Source organism: Ceratotherium simum, chromosome 5 (genome assembly GCF_057802395.1).
Source record: "Ceratotherium simum simum isolate JZ-2026a chromosome 5, ASM5780239v1, whole genome shotgun sequence".
In the NCBI taxonomy this organism is placed as follows: domain Eukaryota; kingdom Metazoa; phylum Chordata; class Mammalia; order Perissodactyla; family Rhinocerotidae; genus Ceratotherium; species Ceratotherium simum.
In genome coordinates, this window is record NC_141904.1 from 48,467,630 (window position 1) to 48,488,575 (window position 20,946).

Sequence of the window (20,946 nt, forward strand, 5' to 3'; positions counted from 1 at the left end):
GCACCCCAGACCTACAGGATTGAAAACTCTGGGAGTGGAACCAGTGATCTGTATTTTAACAAGCTCTCCAGGAAATTCTGATGCAGGTAAAGCGTGAACCACAGGGCTGAGGGGAGCCATAAGATGGAGAAAAGCTACCTGCGGACCAAGAACACCTGATTGGGATTTTATAAGGACAAGAAGGCAAATTTATTTTGTTAACCCATGAATATTCTTAAAGCGCTGGTTCCATACTTATTAATAGACTGGGTTTGATGTAAGCTCACAGTCTCTGAACCCCAGCCTTCCTCGGGCAACACATGGGACTGACACAGCCCTCTGAAGTCCACGGATATCTGGGAGCTACAACATTGACCCCTGGAAAGCCAGGGAATGGGAGATTGGGGAGGAGTTGATCAACAGCTAGTCAGAGAGACTCTGGGACACTCAGCCCTGGAATGAGGGTAAAGAACTGGTGACTAGTATAGTGAATATCTGTGCCCTCCTCCGTGTGGCAGCGCAGATCTATGGTAACAAAGTGGGGATGAGCAGTTAGTAGAAGCAGTGGAAGAGGAGGAATATTTCTCATGCCCCAACTTCATTCTTGCTCCCAGTTCAGTCTCTCTTGATTCTCTATTCTGAGCTGCAGATGCTGTTAGGTTAGGCTACAAAGCTCCCAGCAGACACGCTGATACCATAACAGGAGTACAGGGAGCAGGACACCGCTGGCTGAAACCATCCCTAGGACTCACATCTGAGCAGGTGGGGACTCACTTCTCCCTCCAGGACTTAACAAGAACTATGAATAGTTCCTTACCTAAATGGGAAACTAGTGCTCTACAGAGGATGTTATATGCAACCCCACAACCTCGAAGAGAGCAGAGTTTCAGAACACACAAGAACACGTTCCAAACGTTTATTCAGTTGACATCTGAAATCTCTGCACTCCTTAATGCCTCAGCACAACTTGGGGTAAATGTGGATGTGGCCACTAGGGCACCAAGGAAGGGGGTTCCAAGACTGAGTTGCCCCAGGAGGGCTTGTATGGCAGAGACAGGCCACTCACAGGTGGATCCACACTGGGTTGCAGGGGAAATTCTCCCAGCCCCACACGATCGAGTCAGACGTGGAGATCCCGGGCCTCACACCTCAGCAGGGACACAGTGACTCCTCCTTCACTCTCTGAATGACCACCAAGCTGACTGGGTTGACAAAGTGTCAGGTGGAGCTGTGCAACCACAACTGGGGCTAATGCTGTCTCATGGTTGCCGTCTCTTTGGTAGATGCTCTCGAAGATGTCACTGAAGCCTCATGCTCCACCTGGCAGGTCAGCTGGCCCTCTAGCTGGAGTGGTTTCCCCCCTCCTTCCCTGCAGGCAGAGCACATCCAAGGCAGAGGCATGGCCGAGGCAGGTGACCAGGGCACCAGGCTGGGACATTTTCAGGACGCCAGTCGTGCTGCCACTCTCTGTTTTGTGGATCTCCACAGGGTCAGTGGATCCCAACCGGGACTTGAGGAAAGGGCATTGAGTGGGAGTGGGAGGTCGGAGGAGAGGCCTAGTGCGAGACTCAGAAACATGGGGGGACTGGGCCAGGGTGATCACGGGGTCGCCAGGATGCCCAGGGGCAGCACCAGACACAGGAGTAGGATGAAGAAGCCTGTTGAGTCCCGAGAAGAAGCCTGATTGATTTGATCGATGACCCACTTCTTGTAGAAACTAACTTCTGTATAAACTGCAGGATTTCGTTTGCCACCACAGCCAATGCCCCAGCTCACAATCCCCACCTGGAACCACGTGTCATTAAATTCACAGACCAGGGGGCCCCCAGAATCTCCCTGGAGAAAGAAAGAAACAAACCACAGGAATGGAAGAGGATTAACATCAGAACAGGCTGATTGCACTGCAAGGCGCTGGGGAGATGGGCACACGTGGGTCTTCCCCAGGCATCACCAGGCCCAGATTTCTGTGACTGAGATTTGAGAGTTGAACACTTTAACATCCTCTGAGAAATACTGCTCCTTCCCAGGTGCTCAGGGATGCACACAAGATACAAAGCCCGTAGGCCCCGGTACAGCAGTACTGCTGGTAATATACTGAAATTCTCTCTAACGCCCCCTATTCCTCCACTGCTGCTGACCCCTTCCCCGTGATCCTCTACAAACCTCCCGTGACCCAGCGACTAAAGGGGTATCTCCTGGCACAGCGAGCAGCCTCCAGAGCCCTGCTCCAGCCCTGATGCCAGTGTCTGTTCTGACTGTCCAGACCTAAGCCTCCACAACTGCAAAATATTCTGAACATCACCCCTGGATAGGGGATCCCGAAATCTTCACCTCTAACCTGAAATTTCTCCTTGCTTCCAAACCCACCATCCACTCATCAGTTCCCCCTCTCTTCAAACTCTCACAGTTAACCTCTACCCCCACCTCCAGCAGAACTCTCCATGTCCTTTCCCAGGCTTACCCTCGTGGCCCCACCACCAACCAGCTCAGTCAGAGTCCTCCTCAACCTCTCCCTCACCCCCACCCTCACATACAGTCAGTCACCAAGGACTGATGATGCAACCTCAAACACACCTCCTTCACCCACCCCACTGCCCCAGGTCCCAGTCAGAACTCAACATCATTGCCTAGATGATGCAAACAAACTCCTGGCCTATAGTCCTGCCTGGACAGTATCTAGAAACTTGGCACAGCACTCCAGGCACACATATTCTCACTCCAACCCCATTCTCTGGCCATATTTGCCACCTCATTGCTCCAGACCTGTAAAACACACCCTAAATGTGACAGGTTCCCTCACACCTCTGAGCCACTGTACATGCTGCTCCCTCTCCCCACTATGCTGTTCTCCTCTTTCTAAGAAATCCAAATACTCTACCTCTAAGACCCTGCTCACATGCCCCCCTCCTCAGGAAGGCAGCTCGGTGCAGAGTGAAGACTGTGCGCCCAGGAGTCCTGCAGACCCTCACAGGGGGACCTTGAACTTGCGTCTGTGGCCCTCAGCACATGTGTGTAACAGGTCCGATGTCTGTGTTGCAAGGCTGTGAGGTGGGTTCTCTGCGCTAATGTGGGTAAACGCTCACACTGGCACAGTCAGTGCCCTGATTAAAGGGACTTATTAGCATTACCCGCCCCCAACTTCCCCACACTTTTTCTGCGCCCCCTGGCAGCAAGGGCTGCTCCTTTTTGAAGGAACAGGCCAGGCCAGCTCGGGGAACGCTGAGGGGTTCTCCCCATGAATCTCCTGAGTCAAGGGGCAAAAGGAAGAGGTGGCAAATAGCCCTGCCACTTGGGAATGAGGAAGCTTTGAGGGGACAACCTCAATGCAGAGGTAGCAAGGGACCCATGAACTGACCCGGCAGGGACCTTTCCCCTCTTCTTGATGGCCACAGATCATCCCTTTTCTCACTAGGTTGGGATGTACTGCTATCTTTGTCCGGATCACCTCATTACACTCCTTGTAGTGAAGAAGGATTTGCTCAGTCTCTTGAAGTTCTGGCGCTGGTGCTGAAACTAGAGAGAGACAACTTAAGAGTGAGAGGATCTGCATGAGTGGGACAGGACAGGAGCCCCCAAACCACTGCACGTCTGGACCAGTGCCTTCACACTCTGCCGCTCGCTCAGAGAAAGGCAGGGCAGTGGGTACTGTCCCCTTTGACACAGGAGAAAACTGAGGCCGAAAGTTGACATGGGCAGAGGAGGAGATAAAAAGTAAAGCCAAGACAGGATAAGGAAGAACAGATCAGGACAGGAAGAGGCGAGGCCTTACCATCCTGAAATCAAAAACAAGCTTCTGTCACTCCAAGTATCAATAGTACCAGTGACAGGTATCCTGTGCACAGTAGAATCACAGACTTTCAGACGGGGAGTGCCCCAGAGGTACCAATACAGCCTCTGCCCAGAGATAGGAGGCCCCACAGTCTCATCAACAGGGTTCCTCTGGCTTGGCCTACAGTCCTGGGCACAAGAAGCTCCCTACCCACTTGGGTAGGGTGGTACCTTCTCTGCAGGTACTTGCAGAGAAGGACAGCTCTGATTAGCAGACAGCTCATCACCCTGGAGCTGAAATCCACCCTGGAAGGAACCTACCATACCTGGTACCCAACCCCCAGGTCCTAACATACCAATAGTAATTCTTAATGCAGTTCAATTACTTCCTAGCAGCATCTTCTCCACCTCCTCCCTTGCCACCTGTTAGAGAATCAGCCTCCCTGTCCCTCCCTTTAGCCTGCAGGCCAACCCCAGGGCACCAGGCTGCTCCCCGCTCAGCTTTCTGCCTGCTAGTCTCACCGTTTTCTGCCAGTCGGCCCCATCCAGTCACCCAGCACTCTACCCGAGTTTTCTCTTGGAAAGCCTCTCCAAAGAGGCACACAGGCTGGATGAATGAGGAATAGTTCACAGGGAAGGCCAGCAGAACAAGGGCAATGTCGTGACTCAAAGTTCTAGTTTCAAAACGCTGATGGGAAACGATGTCTCGAACTGGAACCACCAGAGTCTTTCTGGAATTAGGACCTAACACGTTGTCTCCCAGCTTCACCATATATTCCTCATGGCTGTGGGAAGAGGACATGGCCCTCACAGAGATCCTGGAGGGTCTACACTCCCCTTCCACACCTTCCAGGTTCTTCCCAGCCTGGTCCTGTGGCAGCCATCAGCCACTTCCCTCCCTTCAAACCACATCCCCTCCCTGGACCCTTAAGCACTTTAGCTAGTGGTTCTCCAAGTGAGGCCCTAGGACCACCAGCAGCAGCACCTGGGAACTTGGTAGAAACTCAAGTTCTCAGGTCTCACTCCAGACTGAATAAAAACTAGGGGGCTGTGACCCCTTTTTCAGATGAGGAAGAGGAAGCTCTGGGAGGGAAACAGGATTGGCTCCAGGTCCTACAGCCTGACCATGGGCCCAAGCCCAGAGCCTGTAACACTCACCCAAGTATGCAGTGGGCCGCGGTCAGCACCCACTGCCGGGCAATGAGGGAGCCTCCACATCTGTGTTGATCGCGGATCTGCAGGCTCACCTGCCAAGGCCACTTCCCCTCCTGGGCTGGCATTCCACCAACTATCCTCATACTCCGATGGCCACATCCTGGTCGGCTCAGTCAAGAGAGGGGACTGGAGGTGAAACTGCTGCCCCCACTCCCTGCCCACCACCACTAGGGCAGAGCCAGGTTTCCTCTCAAACCCTCCAGGACAGAGTGGGACCCTTCAACCTCCCCGGGCAGTGTTCCCCTTTAGCCTCCCAGGCAGGCCTGGACCTACAGACCTGTACAGATGCAGTACCTAGAGGGGAGAACGGTCCAGACGGAGTGGCCGGGTGGGATTCCAAGGCTTCTCCCACTGTGGGTTCTGGAATCTTCAGGGATTTCAGGTGCCCTGGAGGTGAGAGGACCTCTGGACTTGCAGGGGTCACTGCGGAATCCTCCTTGGGCCCGGAACCCTCACCTGGGGAAGATGAGAAACCAGCGAGAACAGGAGCTGGCCTGAGCACAGCCCATCCCCCACTCGCCCACCCCGGGCCTCTTCCCAAGGCACCCTCCCCATGTCCCACCCCCAACGTGAGCAGCCTAGCCCAGCCTCGCCCCCTCCCCGCCCAACCGGGCCTCACTGAGCCGGGGCTGAAGAAGCAGGAGCCAGACCAGGAGGCCCAGCGAGCCGTCGCCACCGCCACCGGCCCCGCCCGCGGACGCCATGGGCATGCCGTCTCGGCCCTCTCGCGGCGCCCCCTCGCGGGGGCTCCCGGCCCTGCCCTCGTGTTGGCGGAAACCCTGGGCAGGGGCAGAATTCTAAAGCTGCTCCTCCAAGATTCCCAACTCTTGGTCATTCAACCAAAAACTAATCTAGGTAGTGCTCTTAAGGCCTTTGAAGATGTAATTCATTCTATGACCTTAAAATAAGGACATTCTGGATTATACATCTTGGCATAATTTAATCACTGGAGCCCTTAAAAGTAGAAGGAAATACAATCTATCCCATGGAAGATAAAAAGAAAAACAAAAAGAAAGCGTGATAAATAGAAAATACAAAACAAAACGGTAGTTTTGAGTCCAAATATAATAGCAGTTGCAATAAGTGTGACTGGATTGAACACACCAGACAAAAGAAGGACTTTCAAATTGGAGAAAAAGATAAGGTCCACAAATATACTATCTAAAGAGACAAAGAGATATAGATACGTTGGAAATAAAGGGATAAAAAACAAAATACCAGGCAAATCTGATGCAAAAGAAAGGTGGGATAGCAACTTTGTTATTAGGTCAGAGCATTTAAGGCAAGGATTATATAAGTGACAGATGGACTTACATACAGAAAGAATGAAAAAATGATCAAGAAGATGCCACGATAAGCCTTTAACAGATAAAGCAACAGGTGACCAACTTATGGGAAATTGGAGCTTTTGATACACTCCTCTTAAGAAGCTGATATTGTGGGGGCCGGGGCTGGCCCGGTGGCGCAAGCGGTTACATGCGCGCACTCCGCTGCAGCGGCCTGGGGTTCGCTGGTTTGGATCTCGGGCGCACACTGAAGTCCCGCTTGTCAAGCCAGGCTGTGGCCGTGTGTTATATAAAGTAGAGGAAGAGGGGCATGGATGTTAGCCCAGGGCCAGTCTTCTTCAGCAAAAAGAGGAGGATTGGCAGATGTTAGCTTAGGGCCGATCTTCCTCGCAAAAAAACAAACAAAAAAATAAATAAATAAATAGGAAAAAAAGAAGCTGACATTATGGAGGCAAAATTACGCAAAAATATAGAATATTTGACTACCACAACTGATAATCTTGACCTCATAGCAATATGATGAATTTTACAACTACCAACAGAGAACACTCATTCTTACTGAGCACATGGGGAACATTCAGAAACAAGACCATACTGGGCCGGCCCCGTGGCTTAGCGGTTGGGTGCGTGTGCTCTGCTGCTGGCAGCCCGGGTTCGGATCCCTGGCGCCCACCGACGCACCGCTTCTCCGGCCATGCTGAGGCCGCATCCCACATACAGCAGCTAGAGGGATGTGCAGCTATGACATGCAACTATCTCCTGGGGCTTTGGGGGGAAAAAATAAATAAATAAAATCTTTTAAAAAAAAGCAGGGCTGTCAGCCTTCCAAAAAAAAAAGAAACAAGACCACAAAGGAAGACCAATAAACTCAAGGAATCAATGTTATACAGATTCCATTCTTAAGCCACACATCAATAATATTAACATCAACTTTTTAAAAAATCTCATATTTCTGAAACAAAACCAACACCCTAGTAAATGGTCTTCCTATTAAAAAGGAAATCGCAAGGGAAATAATGAATATTTAGAGATCAGCGCCAAGGAAAGCACTTCACATGAAATCATCGGTGATACAGCTAGAGAAGTCCTAGAAAGTAATTTATAGCTTTGATTTTATAGGAAAATAAAACTGATACAAATGAGCTAAATATTCAACTCAAAAAGCGAAAAATATCAGTGGAGTAAACTCAAAGAAAGGGTTTGGGAGAAGGCAGGAAATAACTGGAAATAGGAGCAGAAATCAAAATAGAGAAAAAAGAACGGAATTAACACAATCGGAATTTTGATCTTTAAAAAGTTTAATAAGAGACAACATTCTAGCTAGGTTGAATAAGAGAAAAGAAAGAAAGCAAATACAGCATGAAAAAGGGGAAGAAACTTAAAGATATGACAGAGGTTTTTTTAATTATAAAAGAATATTATTAAATGCTAATGCTGACTTCTCCTTCTGGCCAAGATACACTAATAGGGATGGCCCTTCCCACTAGAAACAACCAAAAATGGACAAAACTATGACAGACAGTTTTTAAGACACTGGACACTAGGCCATAAAGAACAGGATGGCTGATAGATGGAAACCAAATGGGGTGAGCCCTATGATTGCCTCAGCTTCCTGCCTTGAGAGATGGTTTCCAGGCTGCAGTGCAGAGAGGGAGAACCTAGGCAGAACCCAGCAGGCGCCCTGAGGTGAGCAGGTAAAGCTCCAAGGCCAGGGACACGGAAGCAGCTCTGTGGACAGAATACGGGACTGCGGGGAGTAGCACAGAGAGAGGACTCGGAGATCTGCAGAGGCTCCCCCTTCAGTATTCCACTGAGTACTGCACAGTGCATGTGTGTGAGGAAACTTCCTGAAGCTAGAGAAATAACCACTTGAAAGGACTAGAAGGAACAATGCCTGGTACTCACACTAGGCCTGGAATAGTGCCTGTTTGTATCAGCCAGAAGGAAAACTCAAGATTCATGGGGCCCTAGGTAGCGTATTCAGGAAGGTCTTGCCTCAGCAATGGGGAATAATAGTCCCTAGACTGAGAATTGCTCCAGTCTTGCCTAACAAATCTTAAAAGCAAGACCTGAAAATATCAATTTCCATGCCATTTAACTGCATCTCAAAATAAAACTCAAGAATATTCCTAGGAAAATATCAAACACTCAGGTAAAAGTCACATTGTCTGGTATCCCATCAAAGAATACTCAGCATTTAAGGAGCATGAAAATACAACCCATGATGAGGAGAATAACCAATCAATCAAAACCAACCCAGAACTGACACAGATGTCAAACACATAAGCATGAATATTAAAACAGCTACTACAACGGTATATGCATTCAAAAGTTAAGTAGAGGTAGTAAAGATGTAAAAAGACTCAAATCAAACTTCTAAATATAAAAACTACCATGTGCAAGATGAAAAAATACATGGACTGATGGGATTAACAATATATTAAACATTGCAGAAGAGATTAGTGAACTTAATGACATGACAATAAAAAAATATCCAAAATGAAACATGGAGAGAAAAGAGAGTATAAAAAACATAGAGCATTGTGAGCTGTGGCCTAATGTACGTATCACTGGAGTTTCAAAAGGAGAGTTGCAGGGCAGGGGAGACAAAAATATTTAAAGAAATAATAGCTAAACATTCTCCAAATTTGATAAAAACTATAACCTCAGAGATCCAAATGCTCAACAAGTATCAGACAAAGAAACATGAAGAAAACCAGACCAAAGCACAACCTAATCAAATTGCTCAAAATCAATGATAAAGTAAGTAAGAGGAACAAAGGTGACAGACTTCTCACCAGAAACAGTGCAAGCAATGTTTTCAGCTGAGGTCAGACAAGATGACACTCTGCCTTCTAGTTTCAGCTCTCAAATTGTAAACAAATGTCCTATTCCTAGTCTATTTAACTCCATATTTTTTGCATTTTTGTGTTTTTTGTTGGTGATTTTACTGTTTAAAATGCCCCCCAAGCAAATTGCTGAAGTGCTGTCTTGTGTTCCTAAGCCTCCGGGCTGTGATGTGCATTGCAGGGAAAAAATACGTGTTAGGTAAGCTTCATACAGGCGTGAATTATGCTGCTGTTGTCCATGAGTTCGAGAAGAATGAATCAACATAGTGTATTAATTAAGGAGTCTTGAACCAGAAACAAACATATAATAAGTTTGCATATTGATCGCTTGATGAAAATGTTGTGATCAGAGGTTCCCGGCAATCTAATCCTGTATTTCCCTAAGGAGCAGTTGTTCAGTATTTGCTAATTCAGTGCTCATGGCTACCTCATAGAACATAACAACCTTGAAAAACTGTTGTTTGGGGCCACTGGGTTGGGGGGAGTTTGTTACACAGCAATAGATAAGTGAAACAGTTATTGAAACTCAAGTTGTCCCGTCTTGGCCAAGCCAAGTGTCTTAGATAGGGTTCCCTTGAAACAGACTCTGAGATAGAATTGTATGCAAGGGTCTGTTGAGGAGTACTCTTGCGAGATATGCCTGTGTGGGAGCAAGTGAGGCAGAACTGGGCAATGGGAGAAGCTGAGCTACAATGCAGTTGTAACTGAGGTCTCAGGTGATCCTACAAGAAGCCCTTTCCAGTTGTCCCAAATTGAGGCAAGGAGGCTGGGCCTTCATGTCCCTGCAGGCTAGTCATCAGCTGTGGACTACCCCCTGTGAAGGGACATAATCATGAGTGAAGCAGTCTCTGCAGCTGAGTGCAGTTTTTGTGAGGGGTGCAACTGTGAGTCAGTATTTTCAGAAGCTGGGGAACAGGTGTGATTTCTCTGCAAGCGGGATTTAGCAGGAACACCACATGTCACTATAGGGTACCTCTTCCAGTTGGCTCCTGAGTCCTTTTGCTATGATCCTAGTAATGTGGATAGCTTCCTTGCTATCTGGTATGACATGAAATTTCAGGCTCGTTTTATACATTTCCTGTCCTGGAAACTTTTCAAGCCATTTCTCCAAGAAGCCCTGGTTGTTTTGGGTGGGATACTATATTTCAAGACCACAATCTAGGCACTAGGAATGCTCATTGCTATATGTCACTTGCTTCTTATGACTAGAAACCCCCAGCATTGTTTGTTTCCTTTTTCTTTAAAGTCCAATATTTTAAGTAGAACTCATTGCCTGCCTCTCAGCCTCCTCTTCTCCCTGTTTCGTCTATCTCTTTCAAAGGATGGTTCTACTCAGCCAGCAATTCCCTGACCTAAAGGTCATCCTAATGCCCACCTCTTCTTCCCACCTGCAATCTACATCTTATTTGTGGCCCCAGCTCAGTGCCTGATTTACAAAAGGTACTCCATAAATATTTATTGGAAAGAGTAAATATGGCTACCATTTATTTGACAGTTGGTGTTCTGCTCTCTGGGAGGCCATGCCTAGCTTTTCTGGTAGCCAGAGGCTACATACGTAACTAAGCTGCTTGAATTGAATTCCTTTTCCCCGACAACAAGAAACATACTCTAATATCAGCATACCCAAGGGCACCCCATCTGGGGCCATGAACTTCCCAGAGCCTGGGACTTTTCCTACAGCAAGGGCTGTAACTCTTGCCTACTCCAGTGGTGGTTTTCCCTCTTTGCCAAGTCAACCTGGAAAGGTAATGGGGGACAGAGCAATGAGCCATGAGGGCACTGAGAGAAAGGAGTAAGGCGACAGAGGAGATGTGGATAGTCATTTATCCATTCATTCACTCGTTCACCAAGTACTTCCTGAAGTCTTTCTCTCTTCTAAGCCTGGAGCTGGAGGGTGGAAGATAGAGAATGATTACACCGAGTCCTCCGGCCTTGAGGAACAAAATGTCACCCAGTGGAAACATGAGCGAGGAACGGCACAGGACTACGTGAGTCAGGGGAGCCCAGAAGAAAGCACATTACGCAGCCCAGGGGAGTGCACAGGAGAGACTCTGGGGCGGACTGAATGCTTATGTTGGGTCTTAACCAATGAAGAGGAAGAAGAAGGAAATGAGAAGTGATACTGACATTCCCAGCAGGGGAACACCACAGGAAAGAACAAGGTAGCTTGTTTTGAAAGAAAGCTGCAAGAGAGAGGGGCGTATAGCAAGACTCAGGCCTCCAAGTTTGCCCAACCGTGCATTTCTGTAACAGGACAGTGTGAGCATTTACCAGGTTTAGCTGTAAGCAGCTGGATTTGAAAAGCAGACTATCCCGTCTCTGCCTCCCTCACGCAGCAGGTGGGACTATCACAGACTGCCCGCTGAGGTCCACTGATATCTGGGAGCTCTAGCACTAAGGAAGGATGGGTGGGCACGAGACAGAGGCTGGGGGATGATCAGCAGCCAGTCCAGGTGACTATGGGACACTCGTGATTGGGTAAAAGAAGCTGTACACACACGCGTGCACGCGCGCGCACACACACACACACACACACACACACACAGAGCCAGGCCCTCCCATCTATCCCCTCCTTGTGGGAATTCAGCTCTTTGGGCTCAAGGTGTCGACACTCACCCAGCCCTTGGTGTCTCCTCAAGGCATGCTTGTTACAGGGCAGCGAGGAGGGGCACAAGAGTGTGTGAGTGTGCCATGCTCCAGTCTCTGTCCACTTGCTCCCTTGCTCCTGACTACAGAGGCTGCCAGACTCAACTACAATACTCCCATAAGATGCTCATGGCTACAATAGGAGCACAGGCAGCAAGACCTACTGGCTAATGCCATCCCTCAGACTTATATCAGGGTAGACAGGATCCTCATCTCTGGCTCTTCCAGAGTTTAATGGACACCATGAAAAGCTTCCTAAGCTAAATGGAAAACTAGTTCTCTATAGAGTATGTTATATGCAACCCCATAACCTTTAGGAGAGCAGAGCTTTAGACACACAAGAGACTCTCTAAGCATTTATTCAGTTGACATCTGAAATCTCCGCACTCCTTAATGCCTCAACACAACTTGGGGTGAACGTGGATGTCGCCACTAGGGCACCGAGGAAGGGGGTTCCAAAACTGAGTTGTCCCAGGAGGGCCTGTGTGGCAGAGACAGGCCACTCATAGGTGGATCCACACTGGGGTGCAGGGGTCTTCTCCCAGCCCCAGACAACCAAGTCAGACGTGGAAACCCCAGGCCTCACACCTCAGCAGGGACACAGTGACTCCTCCTTCACTCTCTGAACGACCACCAAGCTGACTGGGTTGACAAAGTGTCAGGTGGAGCTGTGTAACCATAACTGGGGTTAATGCTGTCTCACAGTTGCCGTCTCTTTGGTAGATGCTCTCGAAGATGTCACTGAAGCCTCATGCTCCACCTGGCAGGTCAGCTGGCCCTCTAGCTGGGGTGGTGTCCCCCCTCCTTCCCTGCAGGCAGAGCACATCCAAGGCAGAGGCAAGGCCGAGGCAGGTGACCAGGGCACCAGGCTGGGACATTTTCAGGACGCCAGTCGTGCTGCCACTCTCTGTTTTGTGGATCTCCACAGGTCAGTGGATTCCAACCGGAACTTGAGGAAAGGGCATTGAGTAGGAGTGGGAGGTCGGAGGAGAAGCCTAGTGCGAGACTCAGAAACATGGGAGGGTCAGGGTGATCACGGGGTCGCCAGGATGCCCAGGGGTAGCACCAGACACAGGGGTAGGATGAAGAAGCCTGTTGAGTCCCGAGAAGAAGCCTGATTGATTTGATCAATGACCCACTTCTTGTAGAAACTAACTTCTGTATAAACTCCAGGATATCCTTTGCGACCACAGCCAATGCCCCAGCTCACGATCCCCACCTGGAACCACGTGTCATTAAATTCACAGACCAGGGGGCCCCCAGAATCTCCCTGGAGAAAGAAACAAACCACAGGAATGGAAGAGGATTAACATCAGAACAGGCTGATTGCACTGCAGGGCATTAGGGAGATGGGCACATGTGGGCCTTCCCCAGGCATTCCTAAGGCTCCACAGGCCCTAGGTTTCTATGAATATGAGATTTGAGAATTGAAAATTTTTAATAAAATTTCTGTACATACTCAAAAACTGTGTACCAAAAAATTGAATATAAATGAAGAAAATGTATGTACTCTGAGATAATAATAATGAATAAAGTTCTACCCGAGTACACTGCCTGTCACAGAGAAGTGGTTCAAAACACGTGACTTGTATTATTGGTATTTCCTGCCTGAATCTCCCCTCCTCTCTGTCCCCCTCCAGGCAGCATCAGCTCCTCTCTAGTGAAGGATTGTGTCAGGCCAGCCTCACAGAGCCTTAGTGGTTTGCCCCTTGAATCCCCTTAACTTGCATAAAGGGTGAATGGAGGGGCTGGCAGGTAATGCAGGCCCTACTGCCTGTGGATGAGTAACCTTTGAGGGGACAACCCAGAATGCAGAGGTGGCATAGGGCCCATGAACTGACCTGGCAGGCATCCTTTCCTTGGGCGTTGTAACCACAGACTACCCCTTCCTTGACAACATCCGTTGTACCTGCCAACAGTTTCTTGAACATCTCGTTACATTCCTCATGGCGAATGATGCTTTGCTCAGCCTCCTGAAGCTGCACTGGAGATTCACCCGATGAACCTGTAAAGATAATTTAGGAGTGGGTGGATCTGCTTAGTGGGACAGGACAGGAGCCCCTGGCATCCACTACGGGTCGCAATACAGTCTGTTCACATACAGACACCCTCTTAGGGCAGTCGATATTGTCCCCACTTGACACTGGAGGAAATGAGGCCCAAAGTTAACATGAGGAGAGGAGGAGGTAAGAATCAAAACCAAGACAGGAGAAGGAAGAACAGATCAGGAGAGGAAGAGGCTCCTTACCAGCCTGAGAAATCAAAACAAAGTGTCTATCACTCTGTGTATTTTCAGTAATAGTGACAGGTGTCCTGTACACCTGTGTCTTTACTCTAGAACAGAATCACAGACTCTCAGACACGTAGTACCCCAAAGGTACCAAATCCAGCCTCTCCCCAGGGATAGGAGGCCCTACAGTTTCACCGAGAGTTCTCCGGCCTCTTCTCAAACACAGGAAGCTCTGTATCCACCAAGGCAAGTACTTCCAGTTTGGGACAGCTCAGATTTGCAGACAGACCAACACTCCCTGAGCTAAAATCCACCCTAGACAGAATCCACCTTGATTGTCACCCAAGCCCCCAGGTCCTGACATACTAATAGAAATTTGTAACACCATCAAATTACTCCCTAGCAACATCTTTCCCACCCTCCTCCCTTACCCACTTGCTAGAAAATTGCATCTCTGTCTCTCTCTTTAGCTGTAGACCACCCCCAGGGCACCAGGCAGCCTATTCCCTGGTTTGCTGTAGTCTTGCTTCACAGTCTCACCTTTTTCGCCTAGCCTTCCCCATCCAGTCACCCAGCACTCCGTATCAGCTTGCACCATGAAAGCCTTTTCAGGGAGGCATACAGGCTGGATGTGCGAGGAGTAATTCACAGGAAAAGCAAGCAGAGCAAGGGCAATGTCATTTCCGATGGATCCAACAGAAGTATAATATTTGTGGATAACGATGTCTCGGACTGGGACTTCAATTGCCATTCTGGAGGTATGGTTCACATATATGTCTCCCATCTTCACCGTGTAGTCCACATGGCTGCAGAGAGATCCTGGAGGATCTACAATCCCCTTCAACATCTTCTAAGTTCTTCCCAACCTGGTCCTATCTCCAATGCCAGCCATCAGCCACCTCCCTCCCTCCAAACCACATCCCTTCCCTGGAGTCCTGGCCACTCTATCCAGTGGTTCTCAAAGTTTGGTCCCCAGATGAGAAGCATTAACATCACCTGGCAATTTGTTACAAATGCAAATTCTCAGGTCCCACTTGACCTACTGAATCAGAAACTCTAGGGACTGGGGACAAGCAATCTGCGTTTTAACAAGCTCTGCAGATGTTTCCATGCTCATTAAAGTTTGAGACCACTGATCTAGCTAAATTGGTCTACCACACTCCACTCTCCTTAAATATTCCCCTTTGCAAGTCTACCTACACACTCTCTCCCAACAGGCATCTCTCCCCCTTCTTGCCACTTGGCTTGAAGGCTAATCAGCACAGGCTTAAAAGAAGTGGCTTTGAACCTGATTTTGGGTCTTGACTTTCCAGGCTACCAAGGGCCCTAACTCTGACTACTGAAGAGCAGGGACTGTGACCCCCTTTTTCAGATGAGGAAGAGAAAGCTCCAGGGTGGGGAAACAGGACTGGCTCCAGGTCATACAGCCTGAGCAGATGCCCAAGCCCAGAGCCCGTAACACTCACCCAAATATGCAGTGGGCCGCGGTCAGCACCCACCGACTGGCGATGAGGGAGCCTCCACAAATGTGTTGATTTTTGATCTGCAGGCTCACCTGCCAGGGCCACTTCTTCTCTGGGGCCGGCATTCCACCAACTATCCTCATAGTCCGATGGCCACATCCTGGAGCTGGTCAATGAAGGGAGGGGATTGAAAGTAATGCCGCTGACACCACCACCACCACCAGAGCCAGAGAATCTTCAGAAGTCTCAGAACCCTCAGAGCAAGGCCATGTCCCTTCAGAACCCCTGAGCAGGTCTGTATCCCCTGAGACTCCTCAGAGAATGGCCATCTCCTCTCACATCTCAAGGGCAGGGTTGGGTCCACTCAAACCCCTCAGGGAAAAATTGTGTCCCCCTGAGACCCTCCTCCCCCAAGGCAGAGTCCCATCCCACTCAGACCAGGCCAGTGCTCTGTGGCAGGGCCTGGCCCAGAAACCTCACCTGAAGGAAGTAGATTTGTTCCTGTGGCCTCTGCTAGTGCTCGTGGCTGTGCAGTTGCCAGAGCCTTGTAGGAATCAGAGTCACCTGGGGTAAACGCCACCAAATCAGGGGAGACCGCGGTCACACGGGATGCTGGGGCCCCAGAGGATCCCGGAACCCCTTCAGGTGGCGGCGTCCGCAGGCTCGACCTGGGGTCCTGGCGGCCAACCCCTGAGGGGGGCGGAGAGGATGGAGGCGGGGCCAACCCCCCATGTGCCCCGTCCCCTCCCGCCCAGGCCTCACTGAGCCAGGGCTGAAGGAGCAGGAGCCAGACCAGGAGGCCCAGGGAGCCGTCGCCGCCGCCGCCGCCACGGGGGCCGCCCGGGGACGCCATCGGCACCGCTGCGGCCTCGGCCCTCTCGTGGCGCCCCCTCGCGGCGGCTCCCGGCCCTGCCCTCGTGTTGGCAGGAAACAGGGGTCCCTCAGGGGAAGGGGGGTCCCGCCGAGCCCATGGGGTCATCTGAGGGTCAGGGTCTGGGCGGAACCTCCGCGGAGTAGTGACTTAGGTGAGTCTTCTCCCTTCCCAGCTCTGCGTGGACTCGTTCGTTAATGGGGTGCCTCGCAGGCACTCAGTGTCCCCTGGCCTAGGTCCCTGGCCACAGAGAGTCGCAGCCACCTCATCGCCGCTGTTTGTTCGCCTCTGTTGTTTATGGAGATGCATCCATAAACTCCCTGCCAGGTTTGGATTAGGCCTTTCCCAGCATTTTCCTCCTCTACTTGTTTGCAATAAAAATTAAAACTCCTTAACATAAATGTTGCACTTAACATTACTAACCACTGCATTAGAGATGATACTGCTACCCTTTTTTTTTTGGTGAGGAAGATCAGCCCTGTGCTAACATCTGCCAATCCTCCTCTTTTTTTGCTGAGGAAGACTGGCCCTGGGCTAACATCTGTGCCCATCTTCCTCCACTTTATATGGGATGCCACCACAGCATGGCTTGACAAGCGGTGCCTCCGTGCGTGCCCGGGATCCGAGCTGCCACAGCGGAGCACCCGCACTTAACCCCTTGCGCCACCAGCTGCCCGGATACTGCTACCTTTTTAAAAATCAACATCTACATGAAAAGAGCCATTAGCAAAATGCAAATCAAAACCACAATGAGATATCACTACACGCCTAACAGACTGGTTAAAATAAAAAATAGTGACAACACCAAATACCGGCACTAATACAGAGAGATTGGATCAGTCATACATTGTGGTAGGAATGTAAAATATTACAGACACTCTGAAAACAGATTGGCAGTTTCTTATAAAACAAAACATGCAATTACCATACAACTCAGTAATTGCACTCCTGGGCATTTAGCCCAGGAAATAGAGCTTTACGTTCACATACACTCACAAAAATACTCGTACAAATGTTTATAGCAGCTAAATTCCTAATAGCCAACATCTGGAAACAACCCTGTAGTAGACAGAATAATGGCTTCCCAAAGATGTCCACATTCTAATCCCTGGAACCCATGAATATACGGTAGTACCCCTTTATCCATGGTTTCGCTTTTTGCGGTTTCAGTTACCCACAGTCAACTACCGTCTGAAAATATTAAATGGAAAATTCCAGAAATAAACAATTCATAAATTTTAAATTGCCCACCATTCTGAGTAACGTGATGAAATCTCATGCCACCCAGCTCTGTCCTGCCCAGGATGTGAATCATCCCTTGGTCCAGCATATCCACGCTGTATAAGCTACCTGCCAGTTAGTTCTTTAGTAGCTGTCATGGTTATCAGATTGACTGTCATGGTAATGTAGTGTTGTGTTCAAGTAAACTCTTATTTAATAATGGCCCCAAAGCGCCATTAATCTCTTATTGTGCCTAATTTATAAATTAAACTTTATCATAAGTATGATGGTACGGGAAAAAAACATAGCATATATAGAGTTCAGTACTGTTCAGTACTACCCGCAGTTTCAGGCATCCACTGGAGATCTTGGAATCTATCCCCCAAGGATGAGGGGGAGCTGCTGCATTACCTTACATGGCAAACAAAATGTGAATAAATAAAGAATTTTAAGGAGGGGAGATTAACCTGGATTAGATACATAAAAGTGGCCACAATACTTGAAGTTCCTCCTATCAAGAGGTCAAGTCAGGTTGTGGTATAAGCAGCCTTGTCACTTGGCTATATGATCTGGCAAAACCCATGGTGCTATAGTTTGTTGTGGTAAAAAGACTATGAGGAGTCTCTGCTATGTTCTAATTAGAGAGTCACAGTATAGGTCCCTACAGTTCTGGAGCAAACCCATACATACTGTCTACAGCAAAGAAATTGTACATTATTTGAAAAGCAACTCCAGGCATACTACTGAACCCTAAAAAGAAACTAAATACCAGACCATGGGACATTAAGTGACTAAGAGTCCAGCGTCTCCTATCATAAGATGGATATTTAGCCAGACTTTCTAAGTCATAAACTCAGTTAGACAAAGCAATTCATCATTCAATGGAAGTGATACCTTTGGGATTGGATCACGGCAGGTCTTGAAGACACAAGTAAGTTGCACAAAGAAATGGCTTAGACCCCCATGTCACTTACTTGTATTGAATTGAAGCTTCTCCCTCAGTTCACACTCACAGCCTTATAGGGACTGTCCTATGACTAGCTGATGAAAGAGGGAAAAACCTGGGCCTCATTCACAGATGGGCTCAAAATTTTGGTGCCACCTGAAAATAGACTGCTGTTGCACTAGAACTCATTCAGGGGTGGCCCTGAAAGACAGTGATGAGGGGAAATCCTGTGCATAGAGCTTTGAACTGTACACCTGGTCATCAACTTGGTATAAAAAGAAAAGTGGCCTGAGTAAGAATATATATGGACCCCTGAGCAGTGAGGAATGGCTTGTCTGGTTAGTCAAGGGCTTAGAAGGAGCAAAATTTGAAGATCTGGGGAAGAAGCACATGAAAGGACCTATGGGAGCGGGAACAAAGTGTGCAGCTTTTTCTATCCCATGCCAATGCCCACCTATAAGCATCCAGTGCAGAGGAGGTACTCAACAATCATGTGGAGGGGGCCGGCCCCGTGGCTTAGGGGTTAAGTGTGCGTGCTCCGCTACTGGCGGCTCTGGTTCGGATTCCGGGCGCGCACCGACGCACCGCTTCTCCGACCGTGCTGAGGCGGTGTCCCACATACAGCAACTAGAGGGATGTGCAACTATGGCATACAACTATCTACTGGGGTTTTGGGCAGAAAAGGGGGAAAAAAAGGAGGAAGATTGGCAATAGATGTTAGCTCAGGGCCAGTCTTCTTCAGCAAAAAGAGGAGGATTGGCATGTTAGCCCAGGGCTGATCTTCCTCACAAAAAAAAAAAAAAAATCATGTGGATAAGAAAACCAGAAGAGGTCAGCAAACTTCTGCCCTTGTCAACTTCCGTGATCGCACATGATGCCCATGAACAGTAATGCCCAGAGTGGTTGTGTTGGTAGGACTGGAGGCTATTCATTCACCCAATAGAACAACATGGGCTCCCTCTTACCAAACTGATGTAGCTACTACTGCTGCTGAAAGTCCAGTCTGTCAGCATCAGAGATCACTGACAAGCCCTTGATATGCTACATCCCTGAAGGAGACCAACCAGCTATTTGGTGGCAAGACAATTATATCAACCTCCTTCCACCCTGGAGGGCCAGCAATTCATCCTTACTGGGATTATTACATATTCTAAATATGTATATAGTATTATCAGCCTATAATGCCTTTGCCGGCACCACTATCAGTGGACTCATGGAGTGTCTGATTTCTCATCATGGGATCCTGCATAACATTGCCTTAGACCTAGGGATCTGCTTTTTGGTAAAGAAGGTGCGACAGTAGGCACATTACTACAGGATCCACTAGACCTATCATAAACTTCATTATGCAGAAGCTGGAGGCCTGATCAAATATTGGAACAGCCTCTGTATTAGTTTTCTCTGCTCTGTAACAAATAATCACAAACTTAGTGGCTTAAAACAACACAAGTTTATTATCTCACAGTTCCTGTTGATCAGAAGTCCAGGCACAGCTTAGCTGGGTCTTCTGAAAGGCTGCAATCAAGGTGTCAGCCCGGGCTGGATTCTCATCCACTGGGAGACTTGACTGGGGAAGAGTTTGCTTCCAAACTCCATCAGTTATTGCCTGAATTCATTTCCTGTGGCTGGAGGACTCATGGCAGCTTGCTTTTTCAAAGCTAACAAGGAAAGCAAGACACACAGAGTGAGTTTGCTAGTGACAAGATTTTCACATATTGGGGTATATGCGGTAACTATTCTGATTCAAAACTGATTTGGCTTGAACTAAAAAAGGTCTGATTTATGGCCCATCAAACATACATTGTACATCTGCTTTAACCATTAAAATAAAGAATGCACTCTTAAGAATGCATACCTCTCTTCCCATGATGCCAGTAATGCCCTATCAGTAACCCCTATCTGTAACGCCCGTATTAGTACTCCCAAAGATAAGTTTCCTTTCCCCGACATCAGGGTCATGTTGACCTGCCACTTTGCCACTGAATACCTCTTTGAAACTTTGAGGAATATGTATCTGGGCATGTTTAATGTACACTCTTTGTTCTAAAAAGATATAAGACTAATGAAAGCCATGTTTCTCTGGAACACTTTCTTCCTTTGTGAAGACTGCCTTCCTGGATTATGGTCCTCACCCTGGCTCATGTAAAGGTCACTATATCTCTCTCATCTATAGACTGGTTCCTGGTTATTTTGCATTGACACCAGCAAGATAGAGTCTTACATATTACAACATAAGCTCAGGGGTGACATCCCAATCACAGAATCGATCAATCCATTAATCCAGATGAATTTTTAAAATGTCCTTGATGAAGAAGTACAAATTATTAATTTTATTAAGTATTGACCCTTTAGTCTACATTTATTTAAGATTTTGTGTGATGAAATGTCAAGTATGCATAAAGCACTTCTGTATACAGAAGTATGATGCTGACTCAAGTGAACACTGTACAATTGTAACTGTGGGCACTCCAG

General features: G+C 48.4%; 2 protein-coding genes across 2 annotated transcripts; both read right to left on the minus strand.

Annotated features, from left to right (window-relative positions):
- Nucleotides 1–886: 886 nt before the first annotated feature.
- Nucleotides 887–5,394, minus strand: LOC147917027 (serine protease 44-like). Its single transcript, XM_087430865.1, has 4 exons — nucleotides 4,906–5,394; nucleotides 4,270–4,532; nucleotides 3,335–3,492; nucleotides 887–1,815 (listed from the first exon to the last, which is right to left on the minus strand). Exons 1-4 carry the CDS (start codon nucleotides 5,043–5,045, stop codon nucleotides 1,579–1,581), a joined length of 798 nt encoding a protein of 265 aa, XP_087286991.1. The 5' UTR covers nucleotides 5,046–5,394; the 3' UTR covers nucleotides 887–1,578.
- Nucleotides 5,395–12,776: 7,382 nt separating this feature from the next.
- LOC147917028 (serine protease 44-like) lies at nucleotides 12,777–20,547 on the minus strand. The gene is made up of 6 exons (XM_087430862.1): nucleotides 20,520–20,547; nucleotides 15,917–16,252; nucleotides 15,440–15,596; nucleotides 14,514–14,779; nucleotides 13,585–13,748; nucleotides 12,777–13,013 (listed from the first exon to the last, which is right to left on the minus strand). The coding sequence occupies exons 1-6, from the start codon at nucleotides 20,545–20,547 to the stop codon at nucleotides 12,777–12,779; spliced, it is 1,188 nt and encodes a 395-aa protein (XP_087286988.1).
- Between the last annotated feature and the right edge of the window lie 399 nt (nucleotides 20,548–20,946).

Bases quoted from the DNA above. Each gene is read 5' to 3' on its own strand.
- LOC147917028 (XM_087430862.1), bottom strand. From the start codon at position 20,547: ATGGCTTTCATTAGTCTTATATCTTTTT. The intron at 14,780-15,439 runs GTGAGTGTTACG...ATCTCTCTGCAG, and splicing joins GCGGCCCACTGCATATTTGG to CCATGTGGACTACACGGTGA. The intron at 13,749-14,513 runs GTGAGACTGTGA...TTATCTTTACAG, and splicing joins GGGAAGGCTAGGCGAAAAAG to GTTCATCGGGTGAATCTCCA.
- LOC147917027 (XM_087430865.1), bottom strand. From the start codon at position 5,045: ATGAGGATAGTTGGTGGAATGCCAGCCCAGGAGGGGAAGTGGCCTTGG. The intron at 4,533-4,905 runs GTGAGTGTTACA...CTCTTCCCACAG, and splicing joins GCGGCCCACTGCATACTTGG to CCATGAGGAATATATGGTGA. The intron at 3,493-4,269 runs GTGAGACTAGCA...GTCTCTCTCTAG, and splicing joins GGGCCGACTGGCAGAAAACG to TTTCAGCACCAGCGCCAGAA.